The sequence below is a fragment of the Capricornis sumatraensis genome, chromosome 10 (assembly GCF_032405125.1).
Source record: "Capricornis sumatraensis isolate serow.1 chromosome 10, serow.2, whole genome shotgun sequence".
Classification (NCBI taxonomy): domain Eukaryota; kingdom Metazoa; phylum Chordata; class Mammalia; order Artiodactyla; family Bovidae; genus Capricornis; species Capricornis sumatraensis.
The window spans coordinates 58,028,928-58,044,892 of record NC_091078.1 but is presented as its reverse complement, the minus strand read 5'-3'; the positions used below and the strand labels follow the sequence as shown (position 1 = coordinate 58,044,892).

Genomic DNA, 15,965 nt, shown 5'->3' with positions numbered 1-15,965 from the left:
AGTCGAGCGCCGAGAGGGCGAGTCCGCGCTGGGGGCGCCTGGTTGGGCCTCCCGGGTAGGCGTCGCGGTCCCCGGGCACTGTCGCCCGAGCTGACCGTGGCCATGGGCCTGGGCGCCAGCGCCGAGCAGCCCGCGGGCGGCGCCGAGGGCTTCCACCTGCACGGGGTGAGTCGCCCCTGCGGCGCCGGAGGGCTTGGCGCGGCACCCGCTCCGACGCTCGGGAACGCCGGATCGCCGGCCCGGAGGCGGCAGCCGCGGGGTCTCGGCGCTGGGTGGCCTCCCGGGGGAGGGTGGTACCCCTTCCCGGTGGGAGCCGTCGCCGAGAGAAGGCGCCGTGGCACCCCTGGGTCCCGGCCCGCCTGCGGCCGCGGTCGGCCCGGCGCCAGCCCCAAGTGCCAGCTCTGCAGGAAGCGGGAGAGTTTCCTGGTGGAGTCGGGCCGCTCCGGAATGGCACTTCTCCCAGGGGGAGAGTGAGCGCGCCAGGTTCAGTCAGGAAGAAATTGTGCACTTGTATGAACACACTTGTGATCGCCTGTTGTGCACTGCGCTCCATGTTGGGCCTGAGGAAAGAGCCAGCTAAGCCCAGTCCCCGGCCGTCTGCGCTCTTGGATCCAGGGGGTCGCCAACTGCCGGGGAGTCCACTGGCTCTCATCCCACGCTTCTCGGGGTCGAAAGGCTTCGAGAGGTCGAAGACCAGTGAGAACCAGACAGGGAAAGTGGGAGCGGGAGAGCAGAGAGAATGCGGCAGAGGGCTCGGGGATAGATTTGCTGCAGGGGGAGGGTCCCCAAGTGGAACACCGCGGAGAAGCGCCGTAGGGCCGCAGCAGAGAGTGTGTCATCCGTGTTGCCACAAAGAAGCCTGATGAGCAGTCGCGAGGACAGTGGAGAGATGGAGTGAGTTCCAGGGCCTGAAAGCGGGGAGAGGGGTCCGCGGCCAGATGGAGATCTGGGGTGATTAGTACCTCGGAGAGGGCGGGGCTGTAACAGAGGTGAGAGGGGCAGGCGGGTCTCTTGTCTCCGGAGCGCAGGTGGGCCAGACTCCCTTTTGGCTTGTGCGCAGGTGGATGGCTGCAGAGATGGGCGTAGCTTGTCAGTTTGACGCCTTACTTTTGAGTGGTCTTTACTGTTATCATAGGAGGCTGTGTTGACAACGAGGCGGCGGAGGGTTGGGGAATAAGAGTGGGGACCAAAGAAGAGATTTGCTAAAAGGAAAGGCAGGATGGCTCCAGGACCCGGAGGTAACAGGATTTGTGCTTGCTGATGGGCTTTCCCAAGTGGACACCATGATGTGGTACCAAGCAGAAAAAGTCGACAGTGAAATTCATGCAGCCAGAAGGGTCTTCCAACAGGTTTGATGGAAAGCAAATTAAGGCTGTTGACAGGGGGTGGGGTTGGATGCTAGGAGTGAAGACAAGAAGGGCCGGTTGGAGAGGGACAGAGTGGATAGTTTGAGGAACTGGGTCTTCATTTACAAAACATTTATTTTTTTCATTTCATACATGCAGCTTTATTTTTTTAATTGAAGTATAGTTGATGTACAATTTTACATATGCATACAATACAGAGATACACAATTTTAAAAGGCTGTGCTCTATTTATAGTTATTATATAAAAATATTTGCTATGTGCCCTGTGTTGTACAGTATAGCCTTAGAGCCAAAAACAGTGACTTTGAGCACATACGCTATGGCATGTAGATTTCCGGGCACTGGAGATGAAGCAGTGAGCAGAAGAGACATTGTCCCTTTTCTTATGGAGTTTACATTTGGGTGCCAGCCAGGAGAGAAGGGAGCAGCCTAGAAATGGAAATGTATGGTAGGTGGTGACCATTGCTAGAGAGAAAAATAAAGCAGGGTAAGGGGTCCAGAGTGATGAGTGGGTGCTGTTTTGGATAGAGGGGTCAGGAAAGGCCTCTGATCAAGTCACGTTTGAGCCGACACTCAGAAATAAGGAGTGGACAGTAGGCTAAGTGAAGTTTATCTGGTCACTCTTGCAATTAACTACCCCTACATAGCTTTTTAATCTGCTTGATCATTTTCTTTCCTTCTTCAAATCATTGGTCTTTAATAGTTCCACGGTAAGTTTTTTCCTGTTTTATATATATATGTGTGTATATATATATATATATATATATACACACACACACATAGATATGTGGGGGAAGAGCGTTCAGGGCGAAGGGAGACGCTGAGGTAGGATTATGCTTACTGAGCTTCAGCAGTGAGGAGCTGGGACTGGTGTGCTTGAATGGCCAGGCCCTTGTGAGGGAAAGGATGAGGCCACATTGCGTGGGGCCTTGTGTGTTGTCCTGGGGATTTAGGATTTAATGGTGAGGTATGGTACCATCAGGAGGTTTTAAGTAGAAGTGTCATGTTGCCTCCTTAATAGTAAAAAGAAAACCAGACAAAGAACAACTGGGCTGCTTTCTCTGACTATTGGCCTTCCCACATATGCAGAGCACGGTGGAGAAGTCGCTGCCTTCGGCGAGCTGTTACAGGGCTGTGGGCAGGAACAAGCTCTGGGTCGGATTTCCTGGGGTCAGGCAGTTGTTGAATAACTGAGTGCTTTTCCTCCGCTGTCAGTTGGGGTTAGTGAGACGGGAGAAGCAGGTTGTGCACTTGCCTGGCACCCAGCCAGTCCTCAGAAGGTGTAAGCTGCCATCGTGCGGTTAACTGCTCTAGGTGCGCTGATGGGAGTTGGGGAGTGGGTTAGGAAAGCAGCACACATGTAGGGCGGTGGGGTTGGGGGTGTCAGGAACCCCCGGAGAAAGCCAGACAGAGGGGGGCACTTGCTGCGGGACTGGAGGTGCGGCGGGCAGCATCCCAGATGCTTTCTGCTGTGGAGCCATAGTGGGCGACGGCAAGGCCCAGGGCAGAGGCAGGGGAAGTGCCACCAGACCAAGGGCAAGGCCACAGGAGTGAGGAGGTGGAGGCGCAGGGTGGGCTGGGAGGAGAGCCTGCGCACTGGGGGCCTGAGCCTCGGGGCCTCATTGATGACGGAGAGCAGCTGACATTGGGTGGAGGAGGGTACAGGGCGACCAGCCTGCTCTGGAGCCAGGGCCTTACCCGGCAGAAGTGGGGTGGAGTGGCCCACAGCAGGGAGGAGCAGCTTTCCTGGATGAACTGCCCTCTGCTGAAAAGCTACCTCTTCCCAGACTTTCCCCTGAAGGGATGGCGAAGCAGGCTCCCAGGAGCAGCCCTCTGGGCAAGGCCAACTAGGGTGGAGTTGGGTTTCTGGGCTCATTCTCAGTAGAAGCTGTGGCAGCTTCTAGAAGTGGCAAGGAGAGGCTCTGTTGGTACTGCTGTGAGGAGGGAGCCCTAATCCCAGGGGCAAACTGGCCTGGATCCACAGCCTCAGCGCTGAGGGTTCCTTCAGTCTGGGGACGGTGCGATTGGAGGGCCTGGGGAGTGGCAGAAGCCACGGGGCCTTCCCCTCAAGCAGGCATCCAGAACCTGAGGCCACCTGAGTCCCAGGGCTTGGGGGCCTGGTTGACACTGGGCTTCAAGTGCTCACAGCCAAAGGCTGGAGGGCCTGCGGCCCACCTGCGGTCCAAAACTGGGGATAAAGGCTGCATTGTCTGAGCGAGGCTCTGTGAATGGTGCCTTTGAGACGGATTTCCACCAGAGCGGCAAGCCTGGCTGTTGTGTTTTTGGAGACTGTGGGGAGTCTGGGAGTGCGAGGCAGCACAGGGTCAGCCTCGGGCTGGGACTCGCTGCTGGAGGGGCTGGTGTGCTGTGGGGAGGTTGGATGGCAAAGGGAACTGTGTGCTGCTCACCAGGCTTCCTGGCTCAGGCTCATGCCCGACCCCGGGGTCTGTTCTCCTCCACCAGCCCTCCTCAACCCTGCCTGGATCTGTCACCACAGGGCAGGGGCCCTCTGGATCTGGCCGCAGGCTGCCTTCCCCACTCCTGTCTTTCTGGGCACGACCCCAGGGCACTCCGTTCCTGTCCACATCTGAACCTTTCTGGTAAACCTTTCTGGCTCTCCAGTGGCCCCAGCGCAGGCCTCTGGGGCAGCGTCTGAGTCACCCAGCCTCCCTGTGGCCTCCTGCCCTGGGCTCTTTCTGTGAGGCTGTCTGGAGGCGTAGTCTGTGGATCACGACCTGAAAAGAGTCGTTTTCTAAAAGAGGAAAACATAAGCCCAGGAAAGCAGTGAGAGAGGATGGCGTCAGCCTTGGCTGTGCCCATGTGCGGCCCGCCTGGCCCAGTTCACGCTGGGGTCTGTGTCCTCTCTGGGACAGGGGGAGTGGGGCGGTTTCTAGAACTGAGGGCTGGGGGTTTCTGGGAGAGCCCTGGGGTCAGCGCAGTGACCGTAGCCTCTGTGCTGCACAGGTGCAGGAGAACTCCCCTGCCCAGCAGGCAGGCCTGGAGCCCTACTTCGACTTCATCATCACCATCGGGCACTCAAGACTGGTGAGGCCCCCCTCCTGCCTCTGCCATGTGTGTGTGTGTATCTGCCCGTCCGTTCATCCTGCTGTCACTTGGGAACCCCAGCCCTGGAGACCAAACCCCATCTCCCCTTCTTCCAGGGCAACAGTGAGCCTGATGGGGGCCCTGCCTGGAGTTTAGCCCTTGGTCCCTCTGGGGTGGGCCGGAGGCAGGGGGACTCCTGGCACTGTCCACAAAGCCTCCAGGCCTGCCCAGAGGGGTGAGGGCTCTGGAAGGGGCCTCTCAGAGTGGGCCGTGCAGCAGTGCTCTGGACTCAGGGGGCTCTTTGCTTACTTTGTGGTGTTTTCTGGGGGCCCCGAGGGAGGAAGGTTTAGCAGGGCTTAGGGATGCTGGGGGTCCAGTGGCTGCAGGCCCAGCCCTGACCTGTGGACCCAGCCCTGCACCAGGTCTCTTGGGGGCAGCTGGCCACCAGGGCCCTCGCCCTATATCAGAGCCAGACTTGTCTGGGGCGTCTGGCTGGGCGTTGGCGGGGGGCTCCAGGGGTCAGCCCTCCTGCCCTTGCAGAACAAGGAGAATGACACGCTCAAGGCCCTGCTGAGGGCCAACGTGGAGAAGCCTGTGAAGCTGGAGGTGTTCAGCATGAAGACCATGAGAGTGCGTGAGGTGGAAGTGGTCCCCAGCAACATGTGGGGCGGCCAGGGCCTGCTGGGTGCCAGCGTCCGCTTCTGCAGCTGCCGCCGCGCCAGCGAGCACGTGTGGCACGTGCTGGTGAGTGGAGGCGTGGCGGGGGGTCCCTGGGGGTGGGTGTGGGGAGACCCCCTAGGAAAGGCCAGCAGCCAGTGGGCCTGTCAGGGGGTTCTGAGGGCAGGGTGTGGGCTCCCTGATCCAGGGTCCCAGAGAGGGGAACTCCTCATCCCCTGAGCAGGGACCTCTGACTTTGGGGGATTTCTTACACGCTAGACCTTGCTTTCTTCTTTGGAAAGATGGGGCCGCCATCTGCTGGAAGGGTGGTTGTGCTGCCAGAATGCTGCTATTACTGCTTTGCATTGTTCAGTGGCTAAGTCGTGTCTGATTCTGCAACCCCGTTGACTGTAGCCCACCAGACTCCTCTGTCCATGGGATTCTCCAGGCAAGAACACCGGAGTGAGCTGCCATGCCCTCTTCCAGGGGATCTTCCCTACCCCGGGACTGAACCTGTGTCTCCTGCGTTGGCAGGCAGATTCTTTACCGCTGTGCCACCTGGGAAATCCTGCTGCTGCTTTAGTCCTTATCTAAAAAGGGTGTTTTTTTCTGGTATACTCTAGGGTGTACCAGTAATATGTTTTTTGGGGCAGGTCCCCTGAGAGCCCCTTCGGGCACTCGACTGGTGCCTGGGGTCTGAACCTTAGTGAATCTCTGTGCCTGAGTTGTCACAGCTGTTGCTGTTAGTGTTCGTTCAGAGACATACATGCACACGTAACATGCACAGTCACTGATTGTGCCCAGGTTCTCGAATGCGCAGTCCTGCAGCTTGATGGATGGAAGGAGCCCTGAGCTAGGAACGGGCTGATTTAGTTTCTAGTTGGTTCTGTTGCTCCCTGACTCCTTGCGGGAGTCTTCTCAACCTTTTCAGCTGGCCTTACTCAGTTTGTCCATGAGTGCAATGCGGGGGTGGTGATGCAAATCCTTCCACGTTTCTTGGGAGAGTGGGAGGGGGCAGTGGAGCTTTCCAAGGGAGAAGGCAATCCTTGCACCTGCTTCTCACCACCCTTGCCTTTAACCTCCCCCCTACCCTGAGGTTTTCAGCCCTATGCCTGCAGCAGTAACAGCAATAAAGTGGGGCGTTTACTGTGGGACAAGGTGTGGTTTTCATTCTGTACATGTATTTTTTTTTTTGGTCTTCTCAGCAACCTTTTGCCTAAGTACTATATATCCTACTTTTAACTGTGGGGAAACTGGGGCAGAGGAGTAAAGTATCTGTCTTCAGCACCCCAGCTAGCAGCGGGGGGAGGCTGGAGTTGGTTCGGGTGGTCAGATGCGGGAGCTGTAAGGTGAGCCGTGACGCAGTGCTGCCCTCTGCTGGGCAGACTGTGGACTGGGGGAGGCAGGGGAACAAGGGGCTGGGCGGTGCGTGGCGGGGCGGCTTGAGGTCTTGGCCTGGGGACGGAGGACAGGTATACTACTCACCACCTGAAGACACAGCTGTCCACCCGCTGCCCCCCAGTAGCAAGGCTGACAGTTGGATAATTCGTGATTCTTTTTCCTCAGGATGTGGAACCCTCTTCACCTGCCGCCCTCGCAGGCCTGCGCCCCTACACAGACTACGTCGTGGGCTCAGACCAGATCCTCCAGGAGGTGAGGAAGGGCGGCCTTTCCTCCCCGCTCCCCCGGCCCCCTGGATAGGGTGCTGTCCGTGAGAAGTGTCTTGTCTTGTGAGGCTTCCCATCCCAGAGTGGGAACAGGGCTTAGGCGCTGTGTGTCTGTCGTAGTCCGAGGACTTCTTCTCGCTCATCGAGTCCCACGAGGGGAAGCCCTTGAAGCTGATGGTTTACAATTCTGAGTCTGACTCCTGCCGGGAGGTGACTGTCACCCCGAATGCAGCCTGGGGTGGAGAGGGCAGGTACTTCCTGGGATTGGAGGGCTGCGGGGTGGGGCTCTGGGGGGCGCCTGGCCAGTGGGCATGGACCTTGAGTCCCACGGTGGGGTTGGAGGGCTGGGCCCTGGGCCCTGGGGTCCTGAGGCTGATGTTCCTCTAGGAGACCCTCTCATTGCTGGCAGGTGGGGGTGGCAGGGGTAGAAAGGACTGTGGGACAAGCCCAGGAAGGCGTTTCTGACCTTTGGCAGCCTGGGGTGTGGTATTGGTTACGGGTATCTGCACCGGATCCCAACCCAGCCCCCCAGCCACCACAAGAAGCCGCCTGGTGGCCCACCACCCAGTGCCCCACCACCTGGTGCCCCACCGCCTGGACCCGGCCCCCAGGACTCTCCTGCCCCTTTTGGCCTGGAGACAGGCTCCAAACAGGGTGACTACGTGGAGGTACGTGGGGAGCACTGGCCAGCTGGGCAAGAAGGGAGTTTCACGTGGGCAGAGGGGCCTGCAGCTGGGAAAGGAGACTGGGGCTGTCCTCACCGGGAGCCTATCTGTGGAGCCCTTGGGAAGCCCCCTGGCCTGTGGGACCCAGGGGGAGCAGATGGGGCCGGTCCTGGGACCGTGCAACCTGCGTCGGTTTTCCTGCTACTTGGGTCTGCAGGTGAGGGGAGTGCGAGGCACTGGTTGTCATTTTCATTTCACGACTGGGAAACTGAGGCTCGGGGTGGGCAGGGCCTTGTCTTGTGCCTCCCTGAGTCTATTGGAAAGTTAGGCCAGGGACTGTGTGTCTCGTCCAAGTGCCTCTGGGCATCAGGCTGGTGCCTGGGGTCTGCATGCGGGCACTCGGGGACTACTCTCCAGGCATGGACTATGCCAGGGGGTCACAGACAGGGCTGCTCAGCAGAGTGGGAAGGGGACCCCAAGTCCATGTTGGCACCTCAGGGGAGGCCAGCTGGGCCCCTCTTGCCTGACTGCACATCTGCTGTGGAGCAAGCAATAGACCCCCAAGGCTCTTTGCTCCTGTGAGCTGAGTGGTGCTCCTGGGGTAGGTGTGGGCTAGGGGTTGGGCTGGACTAGCCCTGTCCTGACAGGGCCCTCTGATGCCTCTTTTCCCCTGGCTCCCCTTAGGCCTTGCTGCAGGCACCTGACTCCTCCACGGAGGAACAGCCCCCTGGGCCTGAAAGTCCTGGCCAGGGCACTCAAGACCTTGGAGACCCGCCCCGTTCCATGGAGATTCCTCTGCAGCCTCCGCCTCCACTGCAGCGAGTCATGGACCCAGGTACAGAGCAGGCTGAGAGCAAGCTGAGGGCTGGGCATTGGCAGCTATCTCGTACCTGCCGGGCTAGTCGCAGACGATGTGATCAGCGTGCGGATGGGGAGGCTGCCTTCCAGAGGCGAGAGGGGGCCTGCTCAAGGTCACACAGCACACTGGGCACAGGGCAGGGCCCGGGCCCTCTGTCACTGGGCTGGCTATTCCTGTGATCACCCACCCCAGTCCCCTTTCTTTCCTCAGAAAGCAGCTGTGGGGAGCCTCTGGGGCTGGCTGGGGGCTTCACAAACAGCCGAGGCTTCACTCTCAGGCCAGGCCAGATGCCCCAGAGACTGGGCACAGTGAGCCTGAGGCGCTGGCCTTCCAGCGGTCAGGGTTCTGTGCCAACAGAGAATCGTGTGTCTCTCCCAGGCTTCCTGGACGTGTCTGGCCTCTCCCTCTTAGACAGCAGCAACGCCAGTGTCTGGCCTGGCCTGCCCTCTTCCACAGAGATGAATCCCCCTGCGGTCTCTGCCTCAGGGCTGGAGGATGTCTGCTCCAGCAGCGGTTCTCACGAGCGTGGTGGTGAGGGGCTGGCGCCTCTGCGGGGGGACCCTGGGTTGTGGCGAAGGCGGCCCTGAGTCTCTTAGCCGGGTTAGAGGCTTGCCTGTGGGGGAGGGCAGCCACATCAAGGCGCTCGTACGCCGGCGCTCCCATCCCGTCAACCCGGGGGGGTGGGAGCTGGGGGTCAGTGGGGTGACTGCCCCAGGCCACACTGGCCCTGGTTCTGTGGGCCTCCTCACCTCCACCCTGTGTGTTTCAGGTGAGGCCACCTGGTCTGGGTCCGAGTTTGAGGTCTCCTTCCCAGACAGCCCCAGCGCCCAGGCCCAGCCAGACCACCTGCCTCAGCTGACCCTTCCCGACAGCCTCACTTCTACCGCCTCACCTGAAGATGGGCTGTCTGCTGAGCTGCTCGAAGCCCAGGCGGAGGAGGAGCCAGCAAGCCCAGAGAGCCCAGACTGCGGGGTGGAGGCTGGGGCTGCTCCTAGTCAGGCCCTCTCCACTCCTGACCACTCTGGGCTGTGAACCAGGCCCTCTGACGGCGTCTCACGAGGCCTGGCAGTGGGAGGCAGCTCAGGCCGTGCTGTGTTGGGTGGCCTGAGTTAGTGCTTCCTGGGCTGAGGCCGAGGGCTGTGCAGTGTCTTTTGCCAATGCGGGGGCTTTTGTGTCCACTCAGACCCTACTGGTCTCCAAGAGAAAACCTGCCAGCAGTCATTCTGCCTGGTGGTCCTGGCTTTGGGGAATTGGGCACTTGTCTAAGAATCTCAAACAAGTACTTTTGGCGTAGCAGGGGCCTGGGAACAGCACCAGATTCAGTTTTCCAGAAGCTGGGGGAGGAGAGGACTCTGCTGCTTGGGTCGGGCATGGAGCTTCCATCGGTAGAGGCTGTGGGCCTTGGGGAAGGGCATCTTCGGGCCTTGGGCCCACTGCGTGTTCCTGCTCCAGTCACTGTGGCCGCACGGCAGGCAGCAGAGTCCAGGCACCAGCAGGTGTGAAGACGGGGTGAGGGAGAAGGGGTCGCTGTAGAGTGGTTGTCCAATCGTTCCAGGGGCTTGCCTCGATTCTTTCCATTACTGACAGCCTATCTGTAATGGAGGGCACCCCCCAAGCCCTGGGGACCCCTGCCGCCCCCTTTGCCGTCTTCCCCTGTGCTCGTCTGCACAGTTGGCTCAGGCTGACCACAGAGTCCAGTGAACCTGGCCCCTTCTCCTGAGGGAGGGTTGGAAATCCTGGGCCCCACAGCAGAGACTCACCTGTGCTTGGGGCGTGATGCTTGCCCAGCATCTACATCCCGCGGACCTAGCGTAACCAGCTGGGACACCTGTCAGCTCCCAAACTTTTACAACCACCTCTTTTAAATATACGAGTCATCTAGCCACCCTAGAGGTGAATGATAGTTAACAAATTCAAGTTCACCATCCTAGGCAGGCTCTCAGAGCCCGTCCTCCCACCTGGAGCACTTTACACACAGCTCCCACCCCAAGCAGGGATGAGGCGCCCGGACAAGAGTGAGTCAGGGCCCGCTGCTACTTCCCACAGTACAGGAGAGGGCTGTTCCCCTCTCCCCCAGTGCCTCAGGAGGCTGAGACTGGGTTGTGTGTCTTGCTCTGCCTAGGTCCCACAGCACGAGGAGGGCTCCGTGGAGGGGTGATCCTTATCACTTGTCCTCTCCTCTCTGGCCAGAGTCCCTCACCTTCCCACAGCCCTTGCTGATTACCATGAAAGCTGCCTCCGGCCTGGCCGTCTAGCCTCAGTCCAGTTGAAAGTCCCACCTTTACCATTTGATTTGGAGTGTGTGCCCTTACAGGGAATTCAGAGCTCTGTTAGGCTCATAGAGGGGCCCAGACCAAAGATATGGAGGGAGTCTGCTCTGGGGGGCAGAGACCAAAGATATGGAGGGAGGGCCCCATATCAGCAACCACTTCGAGTTTCCTGCACTGTGACTGCATGTAAAAAGCAAAGCTTTGTCAGGTCTACCAGAGCACCTGATAAGCCTGCAGAATAGGGAGGCACTGTGTCCAGAGCCAGTGCCAGAACCTGGTTCCTGGGTTGTCTGGGAGCCCAGTGTCTGCCTGCAGGAATCCAGGAAGCAGAATCATGCCAGGCCTGTTCTGAAGCCAGTTTCCCTTCACTAACCTGGTGGCCTGACCCAGGGTCACCCTCACCCAAGGGACCTGGTTCTTCCCACCCTCACGTTAACACGCTCCCTTCCCCAAACTGGGGGATAAAATAGTATCAGTGCTAATTATTTCCAGGGTAAACACAAAACCACAAGTTTCTTACTTTCTCTGTAATCTGCTATGAAGGAAAATGACAAGTGGAAATAAATGTGTACTATACACTTTGAAATAATTTAACTAAAGCCTTTATTCTATACAACTGTGAAATACAGATTTTTACCCTTTTGGCATTGCAGACTGTCAAATCTTCTGGAAACTATTACAGGTTTGACTGGAACAACAAAAAAACACAACCATGCTGGGGCAGAGGGGTCAGATCTAAGATGGGAAGGGAGCACAGCCGCCCCTCAGGACTCAGCACACGGGGCAGCATGGCCCAGCGAGACCCATTCCTTCAGCCCAAGGGCCCTTCGTGCAAACAAAGCTGAGGGCTGGGAAATGAGTTTTTTTTTTTTTCTTTTAGCCATTAATTCACAACTATTGCTAAAAAATGTGCACCGAAAGTGCACCGTTGTATTCAAGATAGAAAGGATTTTTGTTTTTAAAAAAGCCGTTGCTCTCTGCATAAGGGAGACAGACTCATTGGAAACGTGGCGTGTCTTTGCTCACTTCTTCAAAGTGCTGGAGGCAATGACCGCTCCACTTTCCAAAGGAGGCTGACCAGCAGTGAGTGAACCCTGTCTCTACAGTTGTGCGGATCAGAGTATCTCAAATGGTTAAGTCTGGACCCAGGCCCATCAGCTGCCTCCTGCTGAACCTGTGAAGATATAGAAAAGAAAACTTCCCCACCCCCTCCACAGTCCCTGCTATTATAGGGATGGGCCACACACAAGCTGGGGAGGCAACTGGACTGGAATAAACTGCCCTCTGAAGGCACTTGTGCTTCTGGCTTCACACAGGAGGCTTGTCTTATGTAGTTTTATAAGGGTGGACCATTGTTCTATTCCGAGTACAAATGACCTTGGGGAGGATCCAAAGTATGTTTTTTTCTGCCAAAAGTTGGAAGCGTTTATCCCCAATAAGTTATATTCTGTACAAGATCCAAATGATTCTATGAAAGCTTTAGATTGTTAGAAAGAACAGTGAAAAGAAATCTGGATACAGGTACAACACCCCTGCATATAAAACTGGAAAAACGTGTACTTCCAGGACATGAATATCAAATTAACTCCTTACGACACCCTTTTACTCTGACACCAGAAATATTAGGTAGCATTGAAATGAAGTCAGGATCTCATCATGGTCTTTAGTTTTGATGGTGTCATGCTGCTCACCCGGGGCAAGACCCTGTGGTGTCACTTGGTTTTGCCCATAAAGAAAACACAGTGGAGGAAGGCGTGAGAGAGCTGCACCTCCTTGCGGCCGCCGCGCAGTCCAGGCGTCCTAGCTGGGCACGGGCTGGCCGCACTCCAGGCTGGCAGTCCAAGCACTGTGACCCAGCACCTGGGGTTTCGACAGATCTGCCTACAACACATCTGAGATGCAGTATTAAAAACAAGCCCAACAGTAATCATCTATTATGAAATGGGCTGGCTCTTGAATTGTGCAACAGCCAATTCCTATTAAAAATAACTGTCTTAAATGGTGAAAACAACTTTTTTTTTTTAATGACAAACTTGGAAAAAGCCTTCATAGGTACTGCGTAGATGGAATGTACTTAGAAAAGCTCCCGAGTGTATGGGATTGGAGTTGGAACACAGTGACAGACGTGGCCCTACCATGTGTCTTTGACAAGTGCTAACAGATCAAGATAAGGTCCTTTGAAACAAGAGGAGGAAGCAAAATCTGTGCTGGCCTCTCTTCAGTCCTCAGTACATCTCGCAACACACAGCCTGCTTGGGGCTCTTCTCTGGCACTCTGCCTCGCTGGGGACAGCTTAATCTACACATGGAGACTGGTTTCTATATTACATCTTGATTAGTCACTTCAATGGAAAGATAATCTCGGTCCATACCAAATCAGTCGTTAGAAGTCTTGTTCCCACTGGGGCTCTGGGCTTCCTAGGACTACTCTTGGGGCCATAGAGGAAGGTCAGTAAATGAATACCCAGGAGTGCTGGCCCGCCCTTCACGTGGACTTCTGACGGTAATGGAGGGTGAGGTCACCACCACTCTTCCATATGAAGTGTTTCACTGTCCGAAGGTCCATATTTGGATCCAAAACCTGAACAGCAAAAAATAAATAATGAAAAAGGCATCCAGTACCTTATGCTGTTATTGCTAATGCCGAACTCTCCTTGCCCATGCTTGGTGGCCTGCTCTTGCTGCATGCAGGCATGAATCTGGGCACGGGAGACGTGCAACTCGTGTGGCTAGGGCAGACTCAACACGGTGAGCCGTTCTTCTGAAGAAATGCCTCGAGTGAATCCTCATTTACAGCATTTCCACAGATGCTCCACTCACCTCCTCTTCAGATCTTAAACTAACACAGCAGATGCTGCTCTGCACATCAAGATGAGCATGTGGCTTCCTTTTCAGAAAAAAAAATCCACCAGCACATCCACATCTGTCTGCGCGTACGTTTCAATCTCCTGTTCCTTTCCTGAAAACTGCCCCCAGGGTAAATGGAAGCTAAGGGCCTCACAAATGGGTGGGAGACCCGGCACTCCTTACGGTCTCTCTAAAAGCAGAAGCCCTCCCCCGACCCCCGCAAGGCAACAGATCTGGAAACCACAATCCTACCACATTAGCAAAGTCTGAGCACCAGCACTGGAAACAAGGGGGCGGTGTCCTCAATCCATTTACCTGGTCCTGGCACAAAAGCTCAATTTTCTCCTCTGCCAATACAGCAATATCCTCCTCTTTCTCCTGTTCTCCTGGTTTTTCATTATTAGAAGAGCTAGTGGTTTGAGACTCATTATCCAAGTTGATGATTTTCTCATAGACGTGTTCCATTACTTTCCGGACTTGAAGCATGTCACTAGCAGAAAGTCGGTCCCTGAAAAAGGCAAGGGCAGATGGTGACATCAGGAAATCACTGGATATTCTCTCTCCCATTTTCTTTGGTGATTAACATCTGATAAGGCTAAATCATACCACAGAAACATAAACCAATACATGTTCTCAGGCATTGCTTTAATCCATTTTCAGAATTCCCAACAGATTTCTTATAGTGTCCTCTCCTAAAACAGATTATGTGCAAATAAGTGAGATTATATACATAAAGAGTAGCCTTCTAGGTTCTATTCCCTTAAAGACTTTCCCAGAGCATGGGCAAACTGAATGCTCCTGAAAGGGAAGGCAGCCCCTGTTGCTTATTAGGCTCCGATGATGGATGTACCCATTTCTCCCAGGGCTTCCTCCTATAGTCAAGACTCTGAGTTTCAACTGCCTGTCTGATCTCCAAACCCACCAACCCAATAGCTCCCGCCAATGTCCCAAAGGCATTGCAAACTCTACATGTCCAAAACTAGATTCAGCAACTTCCTTATCCCCAAACCTACTTCTGTATCTCTGACATCAGTTAATAATGGTCAAATCAAGTAGCTCAGGCTCATACTTTAAAAGCCATCTTGAACTTCAATCATTAAACACTGCTGAAGTGCTATCCAGAACTTGCTTTAAGATCATCATGCGTGCGTGCGTGCGTGTGTGCGTGCGTGTGTGTGTGTGTGACCTCCTACTTCCACATCCCTGATCAAACGATTCCTGGACCTGAAATATCTTTCTTTTGACCAACCTTACATGTCCAGCTCAAATTCCATGTCCTTCAAGAAACCTTTCTGGAAAGCTATAGTCATAGATTTATTTCTTTCCCCTACACTTGTCTTTCTCTAAGGATCCATAAAAGCAGTTATTATATACAGATTGTGTCCTAAACTATGAATATGGCAAGAGACAAAATCCATGTCTTATTTTGAACATCTGCAAGGCCACAGTAGGTACTCTGTAAACAGTTAAATTATATAAACTTTCAATATTATGAAATTAGCCTAAGATCTAGTACTTGCCTTCTGTGCTCTAAATGTAATCCTAACAAATAATTAAATTAATTAAATCCAACCCAGGGATCAAACCCAGCTTTCACGGATTGCAGGTGGAGTCTTTACCAGCTGAGCCACCTGGGAAGCTCAAGAATACTAGAGTGGGTAGCCTATCCCTTCTCCAGTGGATCTTCCCGACTCAGGAATCAAACCAGGCTCTCCTGCATCACAAGTGGATTCTTTAATCAGCTGAGCTGCCAGGGAAGCCCATGCTTTGTAAATGGTTAAATTGTATAAGACTTCAGTTTTATGGAATAGCCTGAGATCTAGTACTTGCCTCCTGTGCTATGAATGTAATCATAAGGAATAAAAAAGTCTCTGGTAATTAATCAGATCAAAGTATTGCACGACACTCCATTTACTTACTTTTTTAAGGTTTTTGCTCCTGAAGATGCATGAGGTTGGAGGTAGAAAGGAATTTTGTTGAATTTGGGCATATTTTTCTGAAATATTAAAAGTGAAAAAAGTAAAATAGTTTCTATTAATTGATAAACTAAAATGATGTCAATATTTGTGAAAACATGATTCATAAGTTAATTGCTACTGTACATTTAGAAGTGACTTTCTATGAAATTTATAGTAAGCTCTCAAATTATGTCAGCCTTAGAGAAAGGGTATCAGAAAAGTATAAAGTTTAATTTTGTAATAAAACATATATAAAGACAAATTATATGCAGTGTCAGTAGCAATATAAAATGGCAGCATGGCTCTTCTCAAATAATAATTCAAGGTATTAAAGGGAAACAAACTTTATTTTAATCCTTTAAGCCATACAAACCAAAATCTCAAGTCTACATTCAAATGCCAGAACAAAAATTTAAGTGTCTTGAGAGAAACCCACAACATTCACTTTTGAGCAAAACCATACACTCTATGCTGGTAAGGTCCATTATCCACCTCTAAAGGTCAATCAAGTCCTCCTAACTTGCTTTACCTCTGACATCAGAGTGAGGTCTGTCTGAGGTTTCAAATAAGAGTGGAAAGTTCAGCCAACCACCTAGATGTCCATATGATGTAAACCATACACTTAGATAAA

At 54.1% G+C, this 15,965-nt stretch overlaps 2 protein-coding genes across 8 annotated transcripts in view; one reads left to right on the top strand and one right to left on the bottom strand.

Annotated features, from left to right (window-relative positions):
- Positions 1 to 51: 51 nt before the first annotated feature.
- GORASP1 (golgi reassembly stacking protein 1) lies at positions 52 to 11,773 on the top strand. 5 transcript variants are annotated; one of them, XM_068982590.1, is made up of 9 exons: positions 52 to 165; positions 4,332 to 4,412; positions 4,953 to 5,156; positions 6,636 to 6,722; positions 6,857 to 6,946; positions 7,261 to 7,404; positions 8,086 to 8,236; positions 8,639 to 8,791; positions 9,030 to 11,773. In XM_068982590.1, the coding sequence occupies exons 1-9, from the start codon at positions 103 to 105 to the stop codon at positions 9,290 to 9,292; spliced, it is 1,236 nt and encodes a 411-aa protein (XP_068838691.1). In that variant the 5' UTR covers positions 52 to 102; the 3' UTR covers positions 9,293 to 11,773. The 5 variants fall into 5 exon arrangements, with proteins under 5 accessions (XP_068838691.1, XP_068838690.1, XP_068838693.1 ...); XM_068982589.1 differs by having other exon boundaries at positions 6,857 to 6,987; positions 7,212 to 7,404; XM_068982592.1 differs by lacking the exon at positions 6,857 to 6,946.
- Positions 11,147 to 15,965, bottom strand: part of WDR48 (WD repeat domain 48) — a 47,933-nt gene continuing 43,114 nt past the window's right edge. For all 3 annotated transcript variants that reach the window (XM_068982588.1, XM_068982586.1, XM_068982587.1), the window contains 3 exons: positions 15,296 to 15,372; positions 13,692 to 13,884; positions 11,147 to 13,110 (listed from right to left, as the gene is read on the bottom strand). In XM_068982588.1, the coding sequence (XP_068838689.1) occupies positions 13,015 to 13,110; positions 13,692 to 13,884; positions 15,296 to 15,372 (366 nt within the window). In that variant the 3' untranslated portion in view covers positions 11,147 to 13,014. The remainder of the gene's footprint in view (positions 13,111 to 13,691; positions 13,885 to 15,295; positions 15,373 to 15,965) is intronic.